Source organism: Nannobrachium achirus (genome assembly GCF_963921795.1).
Source record: "Nannobrachium achirus genome assembly, chromosome: 14".
NCBI classification, from domain to species: Eukaryota; Metazoa; Chordata; class Actinopteri; order Myctophiformes; family Myctophidae; genus Nannobrachium; species Nannobrachium achirus.
The window spans coordinates 29,452,293-29,469,162 of NC_137821.1; the positions used below are offsets into that span (position 1 = coordinate 29,452,293).

The 16,870-nt window shown below is 41.1% G+C and overlaps 1 protein-coding gene across 1 annotated transcript in view; it reads right to left on the reverse strand.

Moving 5' to 3' along the window:
* LOC308298693 (glucosidase 2 subunit beta-like) overlaps window positions 1-16,870 on the reverse strand; it is a 205,762-nt gene that overhangs the window by 40,488 nt on the left and 148,404 nt on the right. The window contains exon 12 of the mRNA XM_080742338.1: window positions 14,505-14,594. Within this exon, the coding sequence (XP_080598464.1) occupies window positions 14,505-14,594 (90 nt within the window). The remainder of the gene's footprint in view (window positions 1-14,504; window positions 14,595-16,870) is intronic.

Consider the following 16,870-nt stretch of genomic DNA (forward strand, 5'->3'; position numbering starts at 1 on the left):
CATTGGACAAATGCTTTTTCGGACGGGATAAACTGCCGTTTCAAAAAGATTTCGACTCAGTGGAGTGGGCACTGGGCAGAGTCTATGGTCTGGAGGTAAAGGTAAACAACACAACGACTTGTCCTTATCTTATGCTACCAAAACAATTAGCACGATTGTTGCTAGCCACTTGTAATATTGAACTTGGAAGTGATATTCGTTTCACGGTAAAATGAGAGTGCTATAGCCCCACCACAGCATGATGAAGGCATGGGAAGTCTTTTTCAATCACAGTTCATGAACATTACTCATGTAAGAATTGGTTGCATAATGAAACTAAATAACACGTATATTTAGGGCTAAAAGTATGTTATGCGAGTTGTGAATAAGCTTTTGACAGGTGGGCAGTGCGATGTGGGCAGATTGGTATTTCCAATAAGACTAATGCTGCATTAACGTTTAAATGGCAGGCAGCAAACCGGGAATTAAATGTTACTCAATGAGTCAGCGACAGAAAGCTCTGCCTCCACCAGTGTTGAATAGTGCACAAAGCAGCTGCTGACGGAACCTTCAATCAATCAATCAATCAATGCTATTTATTACTTACGGTACTTATACAGTGACAAATCAAAACAGCTTGTCTCAAGACAGTTTACATGAAGAGCAGGAGCAGGATGTGAGTCACGTGACCATGTTCAACAAAGACCCAATAATTCCCCCATGAGAAAGCGATTGGCCACCAACAGTGGCAATAGTCAGGGATAATTAGCAGAATAACTGTCAAATCTAAATTCCTTACCAAACAATTTCTTCACCAATGTGTTCATAAAGATGTCTAGTAACATATCAAACAAAGATTGAAATTCAACATCCCTAGCAAAATGTTTGACAGCTAGGGTAATTCTGGGTCTCATTCACTCCCAAAAATCTGCTTTAAGTGGGGTGTGAGGGGTCTAACTAGGTGTTTTTAATTATTCTGAATCCATTGCAAGCATTTGTTTTGCACGAAAAACATTCTTTGGGCTAAAAACAGACCCAAAAAAACTATGGTTTAGTGATGAGTCATCACTTTTCACAAGGTGTATGGGGTCCATTTTTGGCCCAAAGAATGTTTTTCGTGCAAAACAAATGCTTGCAATGGATTCAGAATAATTAAAAACACCTAGTTAAGACCCCTCACACCCCACTTAAAGCAGATTTTTGGGAGTGATTTTTTCCCTTATAGTACAGAGTATAGTAAGTGAATGAGACCCAGAATTACCCTAGCTGTCAAACATTTTTCTAGGGATGTTGAATTTCAATCTTTGTTAGATATGTTACTAGACACCTTTACGAACACATTGGTGAAGAAATTGTTTGGTAAGGAATTTAGAGAGAGAGAGAGAAATGCAAACACAGCAGCAAGATGTGTGAGCTGTTGTGACAGGAGAAGGATGTCTAATGGAATACAACCACCTTAAGGACTACAAATCATTGTGTGTATCCCTGCACAAGTTTACACCACTGGTTCCCAAGCATTGGGTCGGGACCTATTTGTGGGTCGCGGACACATTTGTATGGGTAACACTTTCTATGCGTCCCATGTCTGTAAGCGATTGTAAACATGCTTATAAGCCTACATTATAATCTACGGTGAAATTTGATCCTAATAATCCTATCACTAATAATTAAAACAAAAAGTTGCCAATGTTGTGGGTCTCCAAAGACAAGCAGTGAGGAGGAAGGGAGGGAGAGAGAAAGGGAGAGAAAACTAAACTCATCTTAATTAGCAGTGTAGCATACACTTTATTGCTGATAGAATATCTTCAAATGCCTCTCCTTCTCCTGAGGCATGGTGTGAACCCATTGTATCCTGGCTCCTTTATCCGTCTCTCCTCGTGCGTGACGTCCACAAATGATGCAAAATAATGCAAATGACGGGCGACAGCATCACAAAAACACTAACACAACTACACAACATGACAAAACACTAACACAACACCACACAAATACAGGTCAACACAACAACACAATACCATTACAACATCCTGAATCCTGACTACTAATTGAAGCCGAGGCCGAATTGGCCCGAATCGCATGAAAGAGGTCTCACAGCACATGGTTGGTTCTACAGACTCCAACTTTCGCACATAGTCCAGAACTTTGCTTACGTTCTTAGCTACTTTCCATGCCGTTACTGTAGCCTACTTGCATGATGTACAGTTGTACAAAACAACATTTTTCGGTAGAACCAATATGCCCATAAAAGGGGACAAGGACTGAGAGATACAGAAATCTCCATATATGGGCATGTATCCGTTTTACATCACACTGACATCACACTGACAAGGACAGAGAGATACAGAGATCTCCATATATGGGCACATATCCGTTTTACATCACACTGACATCACACTGACACAAGCGTGTGACTCGGAGGCCGATTTCGACGACTGTACAGCTTTTGCTGAAGAGAACAAGAATCAGTCGAGATCTGAGTTGGCTGAGGCGCAGACAGAGGAGACAAACATAAGACATAAAAACTGGGGAAAAGAGATCCAGCGCTGTAAACGTTTTCATTGTGGATAATGACAAGGGCATTACTGACAACATTGTTTATGGTGAACTCCTTTAGGATAATGGGCATAAAGGGACACAGACAGATACAGAGATCTCCATATACGGGCACAGACAGACAGATAAAGAGATCTCCATATATGGGTATAAAATGGACGCACAAAGACAGATACAGATATCTCCATATATGGGCATAAATGCACACAGACGTAAAAATATGGTGAAAACGGGACCTATGACAAATGGGGTTTGCATTAAAAGGTGGGGCATTCATTCCCTATTTACATCATTCCCGAGTATGCCGGTCCCCGACCAAGAGCAACATAATTATACAACATAATTACACAACACCAACAGAAATGTACACTAACACAACTCCTCTGGTTTTAGGCCATGTGGCACCTAGGACTTTTACAAACATGTGCATAAAGAAACCGGCACGCGTGTACAGGCCTGCATTAGTGAATACAAATCAAAACTACACTCTGCATGTAGCCTCATTTCTACAGTAGGTACAGGCATCTAACTTTAGCTAAAATGCAAGTTTGTGACCAGGAAACTGCGATACTCAGTAGATCCATCAGCAGTTTTCTCTCGCCTGTGGTATGAGAACACTTACTGATTTGACTTAACAAGACGTACATTTCAATTCCATTTTCTTTGCACTGCTGCACTTCATTGCTATTGCTACATGCAGCTACTGTAAGCTAGTGTCATTAGGCGGAAGGAGAGGAGTGCTCTTAGGTAAGGGAACAATAGCTTTGTTTCAGTACAGTGTTGCATGTTAGTGCAGGAATGTGCGAGGCATCTAATGTAACGGCACCTTGGAGACAATGGTAGGAGAGAGGCGATATGATTTATGTCTGTGCGTTGAAAAGGGTCTGCAGTGTGTTGGAGCCTTCCTAACAGACTAAAGTTGTACAAGCATCTAAGTGCACTGCACAAAGTGGGGTTTTACTTTTTGCACTTTGAAATGTTCAAACGGCCAGTTCATCAGGATTCCAGAGCTAATTTGGAGTCCGATTTTAATACGGTAACAAATTCCATTTCCAGGATTCATATCGTTTCAAATAGGGCATCATGATTATTGCGAGATTGGGTCATTGTAATCCCTTTCACTGTGTAATCGAGTTTCTGCCGAGAGAGCTTGCCCGCAGCTAAAAGACCCCTACGTCTTGTTTATCTTTCTAGAGCACGTTTAAAAAGAGTTGTGCTCAAAGTAGGCCATTTTTCAGTTTACCTTCATTTTCCACATGGTGAACCACAAATGCAAGTCTCAATAAAATGGTGTACGGTGTTTTCAATTTCAGTCTGATGGAAACTCGCTTTTCTGACAGCTTATCATATGCTGGCCTTGAAACTCTTTATGCAGGGCTGGAGGTCGATGCATAAGATATATATATTTTTTAGTCTATGCATATTGCGTACCGTCGCCTCTGTGAAACAAGTCTAACAGCCAATCTTGCACAAATCATGCCTCAATTCATATGCGAAAAGTGGTAAACAAAACAAGCCAAACTTGAAGCCAATTTGGTTTTTAAAGCCATTACTAAAAGTGATAGCAAATAGCTTTGGGCAGATCATTTGAAGCTGCACTCTTAGCACAAAGTTCATCTCTCAAAATGTAAATTTTTGTTTTACCCCTCAATAAAGGTGAAGGTTTGTGTGACATTATGATGAGTGCTAAGGAACAACAACAAAGTACTCATATTAACCATTAAACCCTCTATACAGTACATAGCGAAATGAACCAGAGTTGGTCTGCTCTGGTTTCCTTCTACACCAAGTCTCTTTTACGAAACGTTGTAAGCTTGTTGATCGGCTATTTCTGGACAATCTTCCTCCCTGACAATAGGGTTAAAATGTTTTATATATATATATATAATTATAATTATATATATATATATATATATATATATATATATATATATATATATATATATATATATATATATATACATACAAAATTAAAAATATAAAACATATATTGTGAGAGAGCCTCTCAAATAATGTATTAAAAAAGTGGTAAACAAAACAAGCCAAACTCGACGCCAATTTGGTGTTTAAAGCCATTACTAAAATTGGTAGAGCAAATAGCTTCAGGCTGATCATTAGAAGCCGCACTCTCATTGCAAAGTTAATCACTCACAATGTTAAAATGTGTTGTTTTTTTCTTCTTCAGAATAGCTGAAGGTTGACGTCTGTCTGACACATGGTGGGTGCTAAGGAACAACAATAACACACTTGTGTTAAACAGCATAGACTAGGGGTCTTCAACCTTTTCAGGCCAAGGACCCCTTAGTTGAGCGAGAGATGAAGCAGGGACCCCCACAACCTGTACATAGATTCCATATAGTTTCATCATTTGACAGCACAATCATCAGTGCATTTTGGATTCATGTACATTTGTGTTTTCAGATATTTAACCACTTGAACCATCAATACTTAATAAACCTGACCTTTCACTCTGTACTTAGTCTGCTCTTTTCCCCCTCTACACCAAGGCTCTTTGCCAAAAATAGCAGATCTACAAGATCTGCTATTTTTGGCTAAAGTTCTAAAGTGGTTAATATAAAAAAGGAGAAAAAAAGTTTCTATCACACGAATTGGACCCCCTGTAGTAACTTTGAGGACCCCCTAGGGGTCCCGGACCCCCTGTTGAAGACCCTTGGCATAGACCAATGCACCTGACTTAAATAAATGAAAAATAATATTATTTACAAACATTACAAACTCTGACTCAACCTTCCACTCTACTTGTGCCCCCATTGTTTCACTTAACTCAGTGATAGAGTACAACTCCTGAATAGGTTTTATGACATAATGTAGTAATCATTTTGGCAGTTTTAGAGCATCTTTGATGTGCATCCTCTTTTAACAGAATAGCAGTTGCTGTGGATGTTAGGAATTAAATGATGAGCGAGTCTCTGGAATAGTACTAGTGGAACATTACTATTCAACGTTCCGTCTTTGTTCAAATATAAGCCAAATGCTTTTCTTTAATTATAAGCAATTATTTGATGTGCATAAGATGTTATAAGATAAAATGGTATCTTAATGCCATCTGCAAAGAATGTTACATGGTAGAATATCTTTTCATAGGCATTTAAATTGGAAGTCAGTGACATCCAACAACGTCTAGAAGAACTTAGGTGTGAAGTTGGATCAAAAGAATGTTTTACACTTTTCATCTTCAAATGCCTAAAAAGGATCAAAACATGCAAGGAAATGAGGTGATAATTAGATTTCTCACATTGAACGTGCCGAAACGGTGCTGAACCAAAAGAGGAACCAATGGGGTTTGATGGGAAACACTTCCCAGATTAGAGAGCTACAATTCACGATTAGAAAGTTTTCCTTCTCACAATAATTGAAAGAATTATAGTAGGATCTAGGAACCATATGTACCCATTCCGGCCAAGGATCAAATTCTGCCAGACTCTCTTCATAATCAGACTCTCTGATAATGGACTTGTAAGCTCTTTTTCTTGTGACTATATGCAGACCTTTATTAAAGCTATGGGTTTATTGACAGATGTTAACACTCGGTCCTCCCAGTCCAGTGTAAATAAAGGCTTGAGAACAGACCTGAATTAAACCTTATTATTTATTATGAATCCCTTTTCAACAATCCTGTATTCTTCGTCACATCACTACCGAACGCTGGTGTCCAAAATCAGGTGAACTTGATCTCTCTCTCTCTCTCTCTCTCTCTCTCTTTGCCTCTTCTGTTATTGACAATTGACCAAACGTGACCTTTTGAAGTTAATTAATTGCATGAGCAGCTCATTAAGAGTAATGCTGAATTTCATGCATTAATTTGATGACAGTGTCCCTGCCGCATCTATCATAATTTGAAAGTCACGGACTGTGACGAAGAGGCCCACACTCCGAGGCGTGGGCCTGCATAAGTAGCTGGTGCGAGCACAATCGTTTGTCATTTAACAACATTCCAATTATGATTAACTGGGCCCGCTGCCTCTTTGTTCTCTCCATAAACCAATACAAACAAGGTCTTTGGGCAATTCACTTGCAGTAGGCTAATCACTTTTGTTTAGCTGATTTTGGCTCATGGTCATCTTTTAAAACCATAATGTCCTCAGACTGGAGTTGGATCATCATTGTAAGACTGTGAACACAAAGTATGCTCATTTCTTTGTGTTTCCACCCACAGTAAAGCCAACATGACAGGTGCTCTCAAACATATAATGGTGCCATCTTTGAGAACAAGTGGCTGTTGAAATGCTGATATCCAGGCAGGACCTGTGTATGTGTGTGCGTGTGCCCCTTGTCTCTCCCTCCCTCCCCCCTTTCCCTTGTCTCTCTCTCTCTCCTCCTCACTCTCTCACGGCTCTTTAGCCTTTGTAAAGTGTCTTGAGATAACTTGTTATGATTTTACACTTTAATAAAATTGAATTGAATTGAATTGAATTGAATATCCGACAAATATGCATCTTCTTTGGGCCACAGATGTGCCATTTCAAAACTTCACATGTTCTGCCATTGGCAAGACAGTAGATTTTGCAGAACATTTAGATTGTAGATCAGCTATTTTTGCTGCTTTCTGAAAATAATCACTGTTCTCCATAAGAATTAGAAAAGCAAAACAGGGAAAGAAACCGATGGAGAAAATGCATTTGCAGTACATTTTCAGGAAAAGATCAGTAAATACTTAAGAGTTGAAATGGCACACCTGTAGTTGACCGGGGTCTCCCAGGACTCATACTTAGTCTCCTCCTTTTTTCCCCCTGTACACAATCTCTTCAGCAACATTAGCAGATTGACAAGCTAACAACATGCAGATCTGTTATTTAGCCCATTTAGGCCTGAACACATTATGACGAAATACTTTATGCTTTAAATATAAAAAAAAAAATAGCAGATATACAAGCTCACAGCGCGGCACCGAGTGCCGCGCTGCGAGCTTGTAGATCTGCTATTTTTTTAAAATCGTGAAAATTAGAATTTTGACCCGATTCTATAACTGTCTTTTGAATCCTTCTAAGATTTTTGGAAAAACCCTATGTTTCTATGTCAGCAATCTGGCCAGCCATCGTCATTTTCACTTGACTGGAGCTCAGTTAGTCTGTTCTTGAGACACTACTATGTCAGTGGTTCTCAAAACTTTTCATGTGAAGGACCCCCAAAATGATGATGTATTTGGCCACGGACCCCCATCTCAAAATATATAGTTCCAGGGACCCCCCAGAGTTACAAACGTTTGCTTTGAAAATACATATATTCAAAGATTTGCACACATTTTCACGACTTTTTCAAAAAATAGCAGATCTACAAGCTTGCAGCGCGGCACTCGGTGCCGCGCTGTGAGCTTGTATATCTGCTATTTTTCACCGGTTAAAGCATTCAATAGTTCTAGGCCTAAATGGGTTAGTATTACCCCGGCCCCAGCATAAGAATGCAAGGGTTCATGTGGTTAATTGCGTGCACTGTAGGCACTACCTTCCTATTCATGGTTCCCAGTGGTCTTGTCGAAGCGTATTTGTGACAGAAAGATTCACAGCACAGCTGTTGCAAAACGGGCCCGTGGTGCAGCGTTCTCCATTTCCCTGTGTTACTCCCGAGGCAGTCGGCAAGACACATCCAGCATTCCAGACACGGCACCTCACCCGAGCTTCTATCCAATCTATCAGAAATGGCTCCCTCTAGGCAGAGATGGATTTTAGCTGTGTTTCGACCGTTTCAAATGAAACGGGCCTCGAGCCACCAGGGGGCCCCGCGGGCAGCTTCGATAGTTTTTTTTTTTTTTTGGTATTCAGAGAGTTCGAAGTATGTCTGTTCGAAGAAATGACATTCTGTCCATCGACTCAATTATGGGCAGACTGATGAGAGATTTGGGGGTCCAATTTTGGAGTGTAGTAGAACACTCGTTACCAATGTTTTGACCGTATATCTTATAGAATAGAAAAAAAGAGTGCTACATTTTTTATTAGATTTTATGAAAACATTAAAAACGTTTAACTTATAAGGAAAAAAAAGCCAAAAGACAATAAATATATTTTTCTTTTTGATAAAAGATAGCCTGATGAAGGTCTAAAAGACCGAAATGTTGTGTATTCCCATTAAAGCCTTTTTATGCATTTGAAGACAGTTTGCTGGAGTTTTTCTTTTTTCGGTTTGTTGGACCCTTGTTTGGTAAATGGTAAATGGTGCATTTAGCTATGAGCTATGCCGCCCGCCAGATTTTGTTTGGTCTTCTCCTTGACGCACCTGTCGCCTTTGTAGGTGTGGAACGTTATTCCAACCAGTTCCCTTTCCCTCCATCAGGCGCCCCGGCTGGCCAGGGGGAGGCGTTATAGAGACCAGGATTAATGCATGTTTTTGTGAGGGTGTCTACTCTAGGAGACACGGGGAGAACATGCAAACTCCACACAGAAAGGCCCTTTTGCCAACCCCACCTAGGGTGTGGGCGCTGATGACGAGGGGTAGGGAACACGCCCCCAGCGCCCCCTGGCGGGAATCGAACAGCGCTACCGACTGCGCCACCGATCATGGCTTTCTTGACATCCTATAATATTACAAACCTCTGCCTTAGCCTACTTGAACACAACCAGAATGTCTGACTCACTGTGGTGGAGCACTGCTGTGGTGGAACAACTCATGGTGCATTCACACTGAATGCCAATGGATTCAGTGTGAATGTATGTTTTTGTTTTGCTGTAACTGTCATGGCAGCCAAGCAATACACAATCTCATTTTATACTGTAGCTAAACAGTACACTAAACCCTTGTTGATGTGAGGAAAAAGGCCATTCAGAAACATAAACTTGATTCATATTTGTTCAGCACTGTATACTTTGATCGTTCGATCAGATTGTAGCGAGCCGGCCTGTACTGTGCACGCGTACAGTTTTCCAAGCTTGCGAGACTGGTGGAATCGAGAGCCATTAAACGCTACCAGTGAGGCACTGGAGGTTCCCCCGGAAAAGCAAAGCTAATATTCATCCATTTGTTTATCTCAGTAACTATGCCTGACATACAAACCAGAGAGTCTCGTATATAAACTGCTGCGTCATACACAACAACACTGTCGCACGGAGATGAACACATCCCCAAAATAGGGATGCCACATTGGAAGTGGTTGATAAATGAATGGTACAATATGCATAAAATAATTGTGGGCTCGCTGAAAGCGAGCGCATGTACTGTATGTTATCTTCATTATTTATGAATCAGTCAAGTTCTCCTCGACAGTACACAGGCAGGGCCCTTAGCCAATGAGCTGCAGCCAAAGGGTAGATCTCTGTGCCCATACATGGTGTTACACGCGAGCCCACACTGTTTCGTAGGAACAGTATTTCTAGTTGAATTTGAGATTAATTGTGAACACTAAGGGGGCATCAGGCATCCCCTGATGGCCCAAATGACACCCCTGCTGTCGCAGGCCAAAACTCAGATGCACAGTGCAAGAGCACAACACACAAGCTCACAGTGGGAAAAAAAAAATATGATATCATTTATAGTAAATCTTTATGGAGTGTGGGTGAAGCAGGGCCCACATTAGGGTCTATAAGTCCTTAAATCCACACCTTCCTCTAGGCTCCGATCTCTTTTCTTGACAAGACGCCAATGCGTTAGAGCCATGTAATGTTCTGCAGACAAGTTGGAAGAGCCACGCTGTTGTTGCTGTTGCACTCTTCTTCTCCATCTTCCCTGTCAAAGCTGAAGAACCTCAGCAGCGGGCATGACTCAATGGAGGCGCTGTACTTTCCAATGACACGAGAGTGGAGGCTGAGTCAATCTGACCTGACAGTCTAGCATAAATCACGGCCCTTCAATTTTTAAGTTGCTTTGAGGAGTGTCAACAAATCCACAGGAGGAATATTAGGCTGCGCTGTAGGTACTGTGTAGGGACTCCGCCTCAGAGAACTTACAGTACTACAAGGCGTCGACCTCCAAGCTGTGTGAGGCTACGCTGACTGATTCACCAGGCTTATTTCAGCATCACTGGCAGAATCCTGCAGTTAAAATTTGTGACTCGTGACCAGGGCCCACCACCAGCCCAAAGACAGTTTTAGTGAGGTGATCTGGGGTGGATGTCTAATGAATAAGGTTTGAATTCCTTTACGGGTCCTTTATTACACTCAGAGTTAAATTAACACACAGGATTTTTGTAGAGAACAAAGTAACAATGGCATTAAATTATAAAGCATCCAGGACTTGGACTGTGGACTAGCCATCTCTCTGGTTTTCATTCATGTTGTTTATGGCTTTAGAGGGAACGGCGAGAGGTTAATGTGGAGTGCACCTATATGCAATGCATCTACTGTAGATGTGAATCTTAGAGTTAATCTTTCTACTTGAACGGGCCAAACAACAAAAGGTTATAAAGGTTCTAAATTTGAATAATTACTTTTTTTCTCTCCCTCCACGACAGGCCGACACACATGAGAGAGATTCAAAAACCAAATTACATGAGACAATGCAGCCAAAAATAAATACATTAGGAAGCGAGACATCTTCACAAAAGAAAAACAGTAAAGGCCGCCTCATGGAAATGAAAGCTTTGGCAAATAGCTGTGACATTAACCACTTAAACGTGAAACGGACCTGAATTGCAACTGTACTTGGACACCAAAGCTCTTCCCCAAAATAGCTGATCTACTGTACATTATATGCTCACATGTTGTGAGCTTGTATATCTGCTATTTCTTAGCTATAATGTTCCTCCCATAGTATGAATGCTGGGGTTCAAGTGGTTAACTCATTGCATGCCAGGCCCGATAGTCCCGAGATTTTTTCAATGTCTTTCCCTGCCAGGCCCGATAGTCCCGAGAATTTCCGGAATTTTGAAAAAAAAAAAAAAAAAACTTTTTTTTCAAAAAATTTTTTGGACCCCAAAAAATGTAGTAGGCATGATAGAAATCGCGAAATTGCATGTTTAACCCCCATAGCAACCCCATCTATCAAACATGGCAGCCATCTTTGTTTACATTTTAGGAAAACATAATGGCTTGTATCTCATGAATGCCTGAACGGATTTCCATTCGGATTTTTTTGTTTGAAAGCTGTGAGCAATGTGGACACACATGGTGCATTATCTAGGCATGGGTGTGCATGATCCGTGCACTATGAATTACATGGAAGTCTATGGAGACCAGAGGCACCATAGAGTACGAAGGTATTGTTAAATGGCGGGGAATGTGTTAAAGACTCTGCATCTCTGTGAAAAACAACAACAACAATCAGCTCCACTGCATTTCCTTTCCCCATAAGAGCTACTGTATATACGGTATAGTATACTGAATACTGAGCTGTTCTTGGATCCTTGTATCTAAATAATCTTATTCCAATGGCATCTGACTTATCAGGCTCTAGCCACGCCACACACAAAGACCAAATGAATTCCATTAATTTAAATAATGTGCGGCTATTAGTTCTATTAAAGATAGGCAGTGTTTCAACTCCCAGAGCTCACTTTTTCAGCTCCAGGCACTTTTCTCCAATATTGGCTGCCGTTCAGGAGAGAGCAAGAGAGAGAGAGAGAAAAGAAAAAAGAGGGCACAGTTTAACCCATTCAGAACGGGTACACAATTTGTGTTTCATTATTTTATGCTTTAACTATTGAAAAATAGCAGATATACAAGCTCACAGCTTGTAGATCTGCCATGTTTGAAAAATCGTGAAAATTTGAATCTTGACCCGATTCTATAAGTGTCTTTTGAATCCTTCTAAGCTTTTTTGAAAAAACCTCTGTTTCTATATGTCAGCAATCTGGCCAGCCATCGTCAAAGAAAAGGTCCTTTTCACTTAACTGGAGCTCAGTTAGTCTGTTCTTGAGAGACTGCTATGCCAGTGGTTCTCAAACCTTTTCATGTGAAGGACCCCCAAAATGATATGTATTTGGCCACGGACCCCCATCTCAAAATATTTAGTTCCAGGGACCCCCCAGAAGCAAAATTTGAGTTACAAACATTCGCTTTGAAGATACATATATTCAAAGATTTGCACACATTTTCCCAACTATTTCAAAAATAGCAGATCTACAAGCTCGCAGCGCGGCACTCGGTGCCGCGCTGCGAGCTTGTATATCTGCTATTTTTCACTGGTTAAAGCGTTCAATATGTCTAGGCCTAAATGGGTTAATCAAAAGTGAGAGATCTAAACACGAGGGAGTGTGGATGTAAGATGATTTCCACTGATGATCAAGACGCTGTGCGGGGAGGGAGCTTGGTGTGAGATTCTGGTCCGTCCTAGAGAACTGGAGCTCTGCTATCTCATTCCTGGAGGGCATGGGAGGGAATGCAATAGAGGGCTGCTGCCGGTTTATCTGTCTGTCAATGTCACGTCTCTTCAGGATCATGGTTCAAGGCGAATGGGAAGGATAAAGCGCGGTGGAGGGATGAAGGAACTCGTACATTGCTGAGAGGGTGCTGGTAGGTCAAAGGACCCGGCGCTGAGATTCTGCGGGTGGATATTGAGCTCCTCAGTGACTTGAAGGATGTAAAATAGTGCAGTGTATCAGGGCTAATGGGTCTTGGACGTAGAGGAAACACAGAGCAAGGGTTCTTCTCAGCAGTAGGAGTCTGAGGGGAGCGGGTCAACTGCGCGCAGATCTGTTCTGCCTGTTCTGAATAGTTGGAATCTAAGCATGCACTGTGAGCAATATGTCTGTGTTATTGGAAAACCTTTACCAATGCAAACTGGAGTAATCATATCTTTTAACGTCATCCACCTTGGTAAAATACATAACTACTGACCTACATTTGAGAGTTGCACCCTTTGCTTTCAAAATAAGTACTGTACACAATGAGCACCTGTGGGTAAGGGCATCGGACCGCAGATTCGACGGATGCCAGATTCTTTCTTTTCTTTTCTTTTTTTTTTCTCACAGTGCCGATCTCAGATGAGTTTCTTTCAATCTTTCAAAATTGCAACCACCCACAGGCGTAGAGTGCTCCAGCTGGCAGGCAATTCTGAGGAGAACAGATTCTATAGGGAAGCAGTCAGAGAGAGTGAAAGAAGCTCATTCTGTTGATTAAATTTAGTTGATTTAGCTGCTTGGCTTCTCCAGGGTGACTAGAAGCTCACAAATTATCAATTTTAAATCCATTCAGAACGGGTACACATTATTGTGTATCATTATTTTATGCTTTAACTATTGAAAAATAGCAGATCTACAAACTCACAGCGCGGCACCGAGTGCCGCGCTGCGAGCTTGTAGATCTGCTATAAGTGTCTTTTGAATCCTTCTAAGGTTTTTTGAAAAAAACCTGTGTTTATATGTCAGCAATCTGGCTAGCCATCGTCAAAGAAACTTAACTTAACTGGAGCTCAGTTAGTCTGTTCTTGAGAGACTACTATGTCAGTGGTTCTCAAACGTTTGCATGTGAAGGACCCCCAAAATGATATGTATTTGGCCACGGAACCGCATCTCAAAATATTTAGTTCCAGGGACCCCCCAGAAGCAAAATTTGAGTTACAAACGTACGCTTTGAAAATACATATATTCAAAGATTTGCACACATTTTCACGACTTTTTCAAAAATAGCAGATCTACAAGCTCACAGCGCGGGAGCTTGTATATCTGCTATTCAATAATTCTAGGCCAAAATGGGTTAAATGGCTGGATCTTTACTGAGGTGGTCCGTGTTAGCCACAGATTGGATTAATTTCTGTACCGTAGCACAAAATGTAGATGGATTGCAGTCCTTGAGAAAACCTCTGGTCATCTTACTGACGTAACGATGTTTATCACAAATGCTTAGTTGTTTTATACGGTAGTCGCGGTGTGCGCACATGTTGAATGCACTTGCCAACACATCGTCGGTTCCGTCATCGATTATGTTCTGCAGTGCAAATTGCGGTGTAAACTGAAGTTTCAACAGTTCACAGATTGCCACATGCCACTCGTGTTTATCCTGGCACACTGTGAGACCAAATTGAAAATGAAGGCATCAAAATGAAGAACATGAACCACGTTGAAGATTAAGTGTTGTGTCTGTACTTACTCGTAGACTTTCAGATGGTAACACTGGATGCTCAGAAACAGGAATTCCCAGTCTGGTCCATAGTCTATGTTCAGCCTCCTCCTTAGGTCACTAGGACAGACAGAGAAATATCATATGAATGACTTAAAGGTGATACACCATGAAATTTCACTTTTCCTATTTTAAAACCTTTTTTTGGGGTCCCACTAGCACCTTCTATCCTCACAAAGTCCCATTTCTGACCGTTGTGTCTTTCTCTGGTTTTGAGAAAAGATTTTTGGGGGGGGTGGCGCAGTTCAGGCCAAAGGTGGTACTGCAGCTGAAATGCTCTGAGAGTCATTCAAAAATGAGAGAGGCTCTCTATTCAGGAGTGGTAATTTAGCCTCAAACCTTTTGAAAAACGTTTTTGGGACATAAACAATATGACATAAATACTTTTTAAATGCATGGTGTATCACCTTTAATATTAAGTAATAAAAAAGTATTTACAACTGTGCAGTAAAGAAAACAATTCCTAAACAAAGTTGGACCCTACCTAGCTCACTAATGTGAGTGATAAAATACTGTTCTCCATGATAGCAATAGTTCTCCAACTTGGAAGGAAATGACTGCATGAATGAGTTACTTTTTGGTCTTTTGGGCATACACCATCAAAAGACATTTTGTGGGCTACATAGAAAGTGTTACCGACATTTATTTTTGAAAAAGATATTCTACACAGAGTAAAAAGTAAATACTGTATATAATAATATAACTAATGATATAATAATATAACTAGAATAGTGTGATCCTCGGAGCACAGGTCTCTGCCAGGCAGGGTTGCCTACCCAGGGCCCACAAACTTTGGAAGGCAGTCTTATCCAATTAGAATGGGGAAATTGGAAATGATCCAAATAATTTTGATTGTATAGGGGGTTCCACACGGTACGCGGTTGCCGCTAGGATCAGCAGTGGCCGCACCGTGGTGAGACACAAACACACTCGCTCAGTGAGTAAATGCCTCGCGGTATTTCACAAAGATGAAAACCGCCCGCGTACGCATACACAAACGAGCACGCTCACGGTGGATTTCACGGGACCGCGCCCGCTCGCCTCGCCGCCCCAAAACTTCGCTGTGCGGCCGATAAACCCGCCCGCCTCTCATTGAAAATGAATTACTAGCAGGTGGTGACCGCGTACCGTGTGGAACCCCCTTATGACTTAATGTTCAAGAGTTACAGGCCAAAACGTGAATTGGCCTATTATAGTGCTATATGAGACCAATTTGTAAAATGTTTCTTCCTAGGCCTAGTGTGAATGAGCATGCAAAGTGTCACGGCATGCGGGCGCTGCGTTCATGATTTGAGGCCTTTTGTTCAAAATGGGCCACTCCTGCAAACGTTGGAAGCCAATCTTAGCCAATCAGGATGGAATATGAAAAACCGTATTGAGCTCGCGGATATTGTCAAGGAGGTGTCTCTGTATCGTTTACGATAGTCACTCATATTTAATAGTCTTCTTCAAATTCAGCGGCAGTGACATTATCGATTTCTCGCAGTCAGTTGATACTTTTATATCCATACTTTTATATATTCAAACCACCGAGATCTTCTTTTTTTTTTTGACCAAAGTTTTTATATGACGCAATCTAAAAAAATGGAATTCTACTGGAATTCAGAATGGGGGGAAAAATGGGACCCAGGTAGGGAGGATTTGTGTGATTTTTGGACAAAATCTGTAGGAGTAATAAAAATATATATATAATATGCACGTGGTGGCCATGTTCTGACCTGCTGAGTTGCTTCCCAGGCAAGATCGAACATGTCCAATTCAGCACACGGTGCCACTTAGCTTGTGCTGACTGCTGTGATATTCGCCCTAGGGCTGATATGTATAAGTTATCGCTCTCTCTGTTGTTTTATCACTCCCCTCACGAAGAAAGACTGAAGGCTGTGTGACAAAATAACACACCGTATAGCGCTATTATAACTGAAGACTGACCAACGGACTGTCTTTTTTTTCCTGTTATGGACGTCCTCTAATGCTTTAAGCCATTTAGGACTAGAATTATTGAATGCTTTAACTAATGAAAAATACCAGATATACAAGCTCACAGTGCGGCACCAAGTGATTTGTGCAAATCTTTGAATATATATTTTTAAAGCAAACATTTCTAACTCAAATATTTGCTTCTGGGGGCCCCTGATTAAATATTTTGAGATGTGGGTCCGTGGGCAAATACATATAATCGTGGGCGTCCTTCACATGAATACGTTTGAGCACCGCATAGATATACTGTACATATCTTTTTCAAAAAACCTTAGAAGGATTCAGAAGACACTTATAGAATCGGGTCAAAATATTCAAAGAATTGCACAAATATTCACGATTTTTCAAAAATAGCAGAT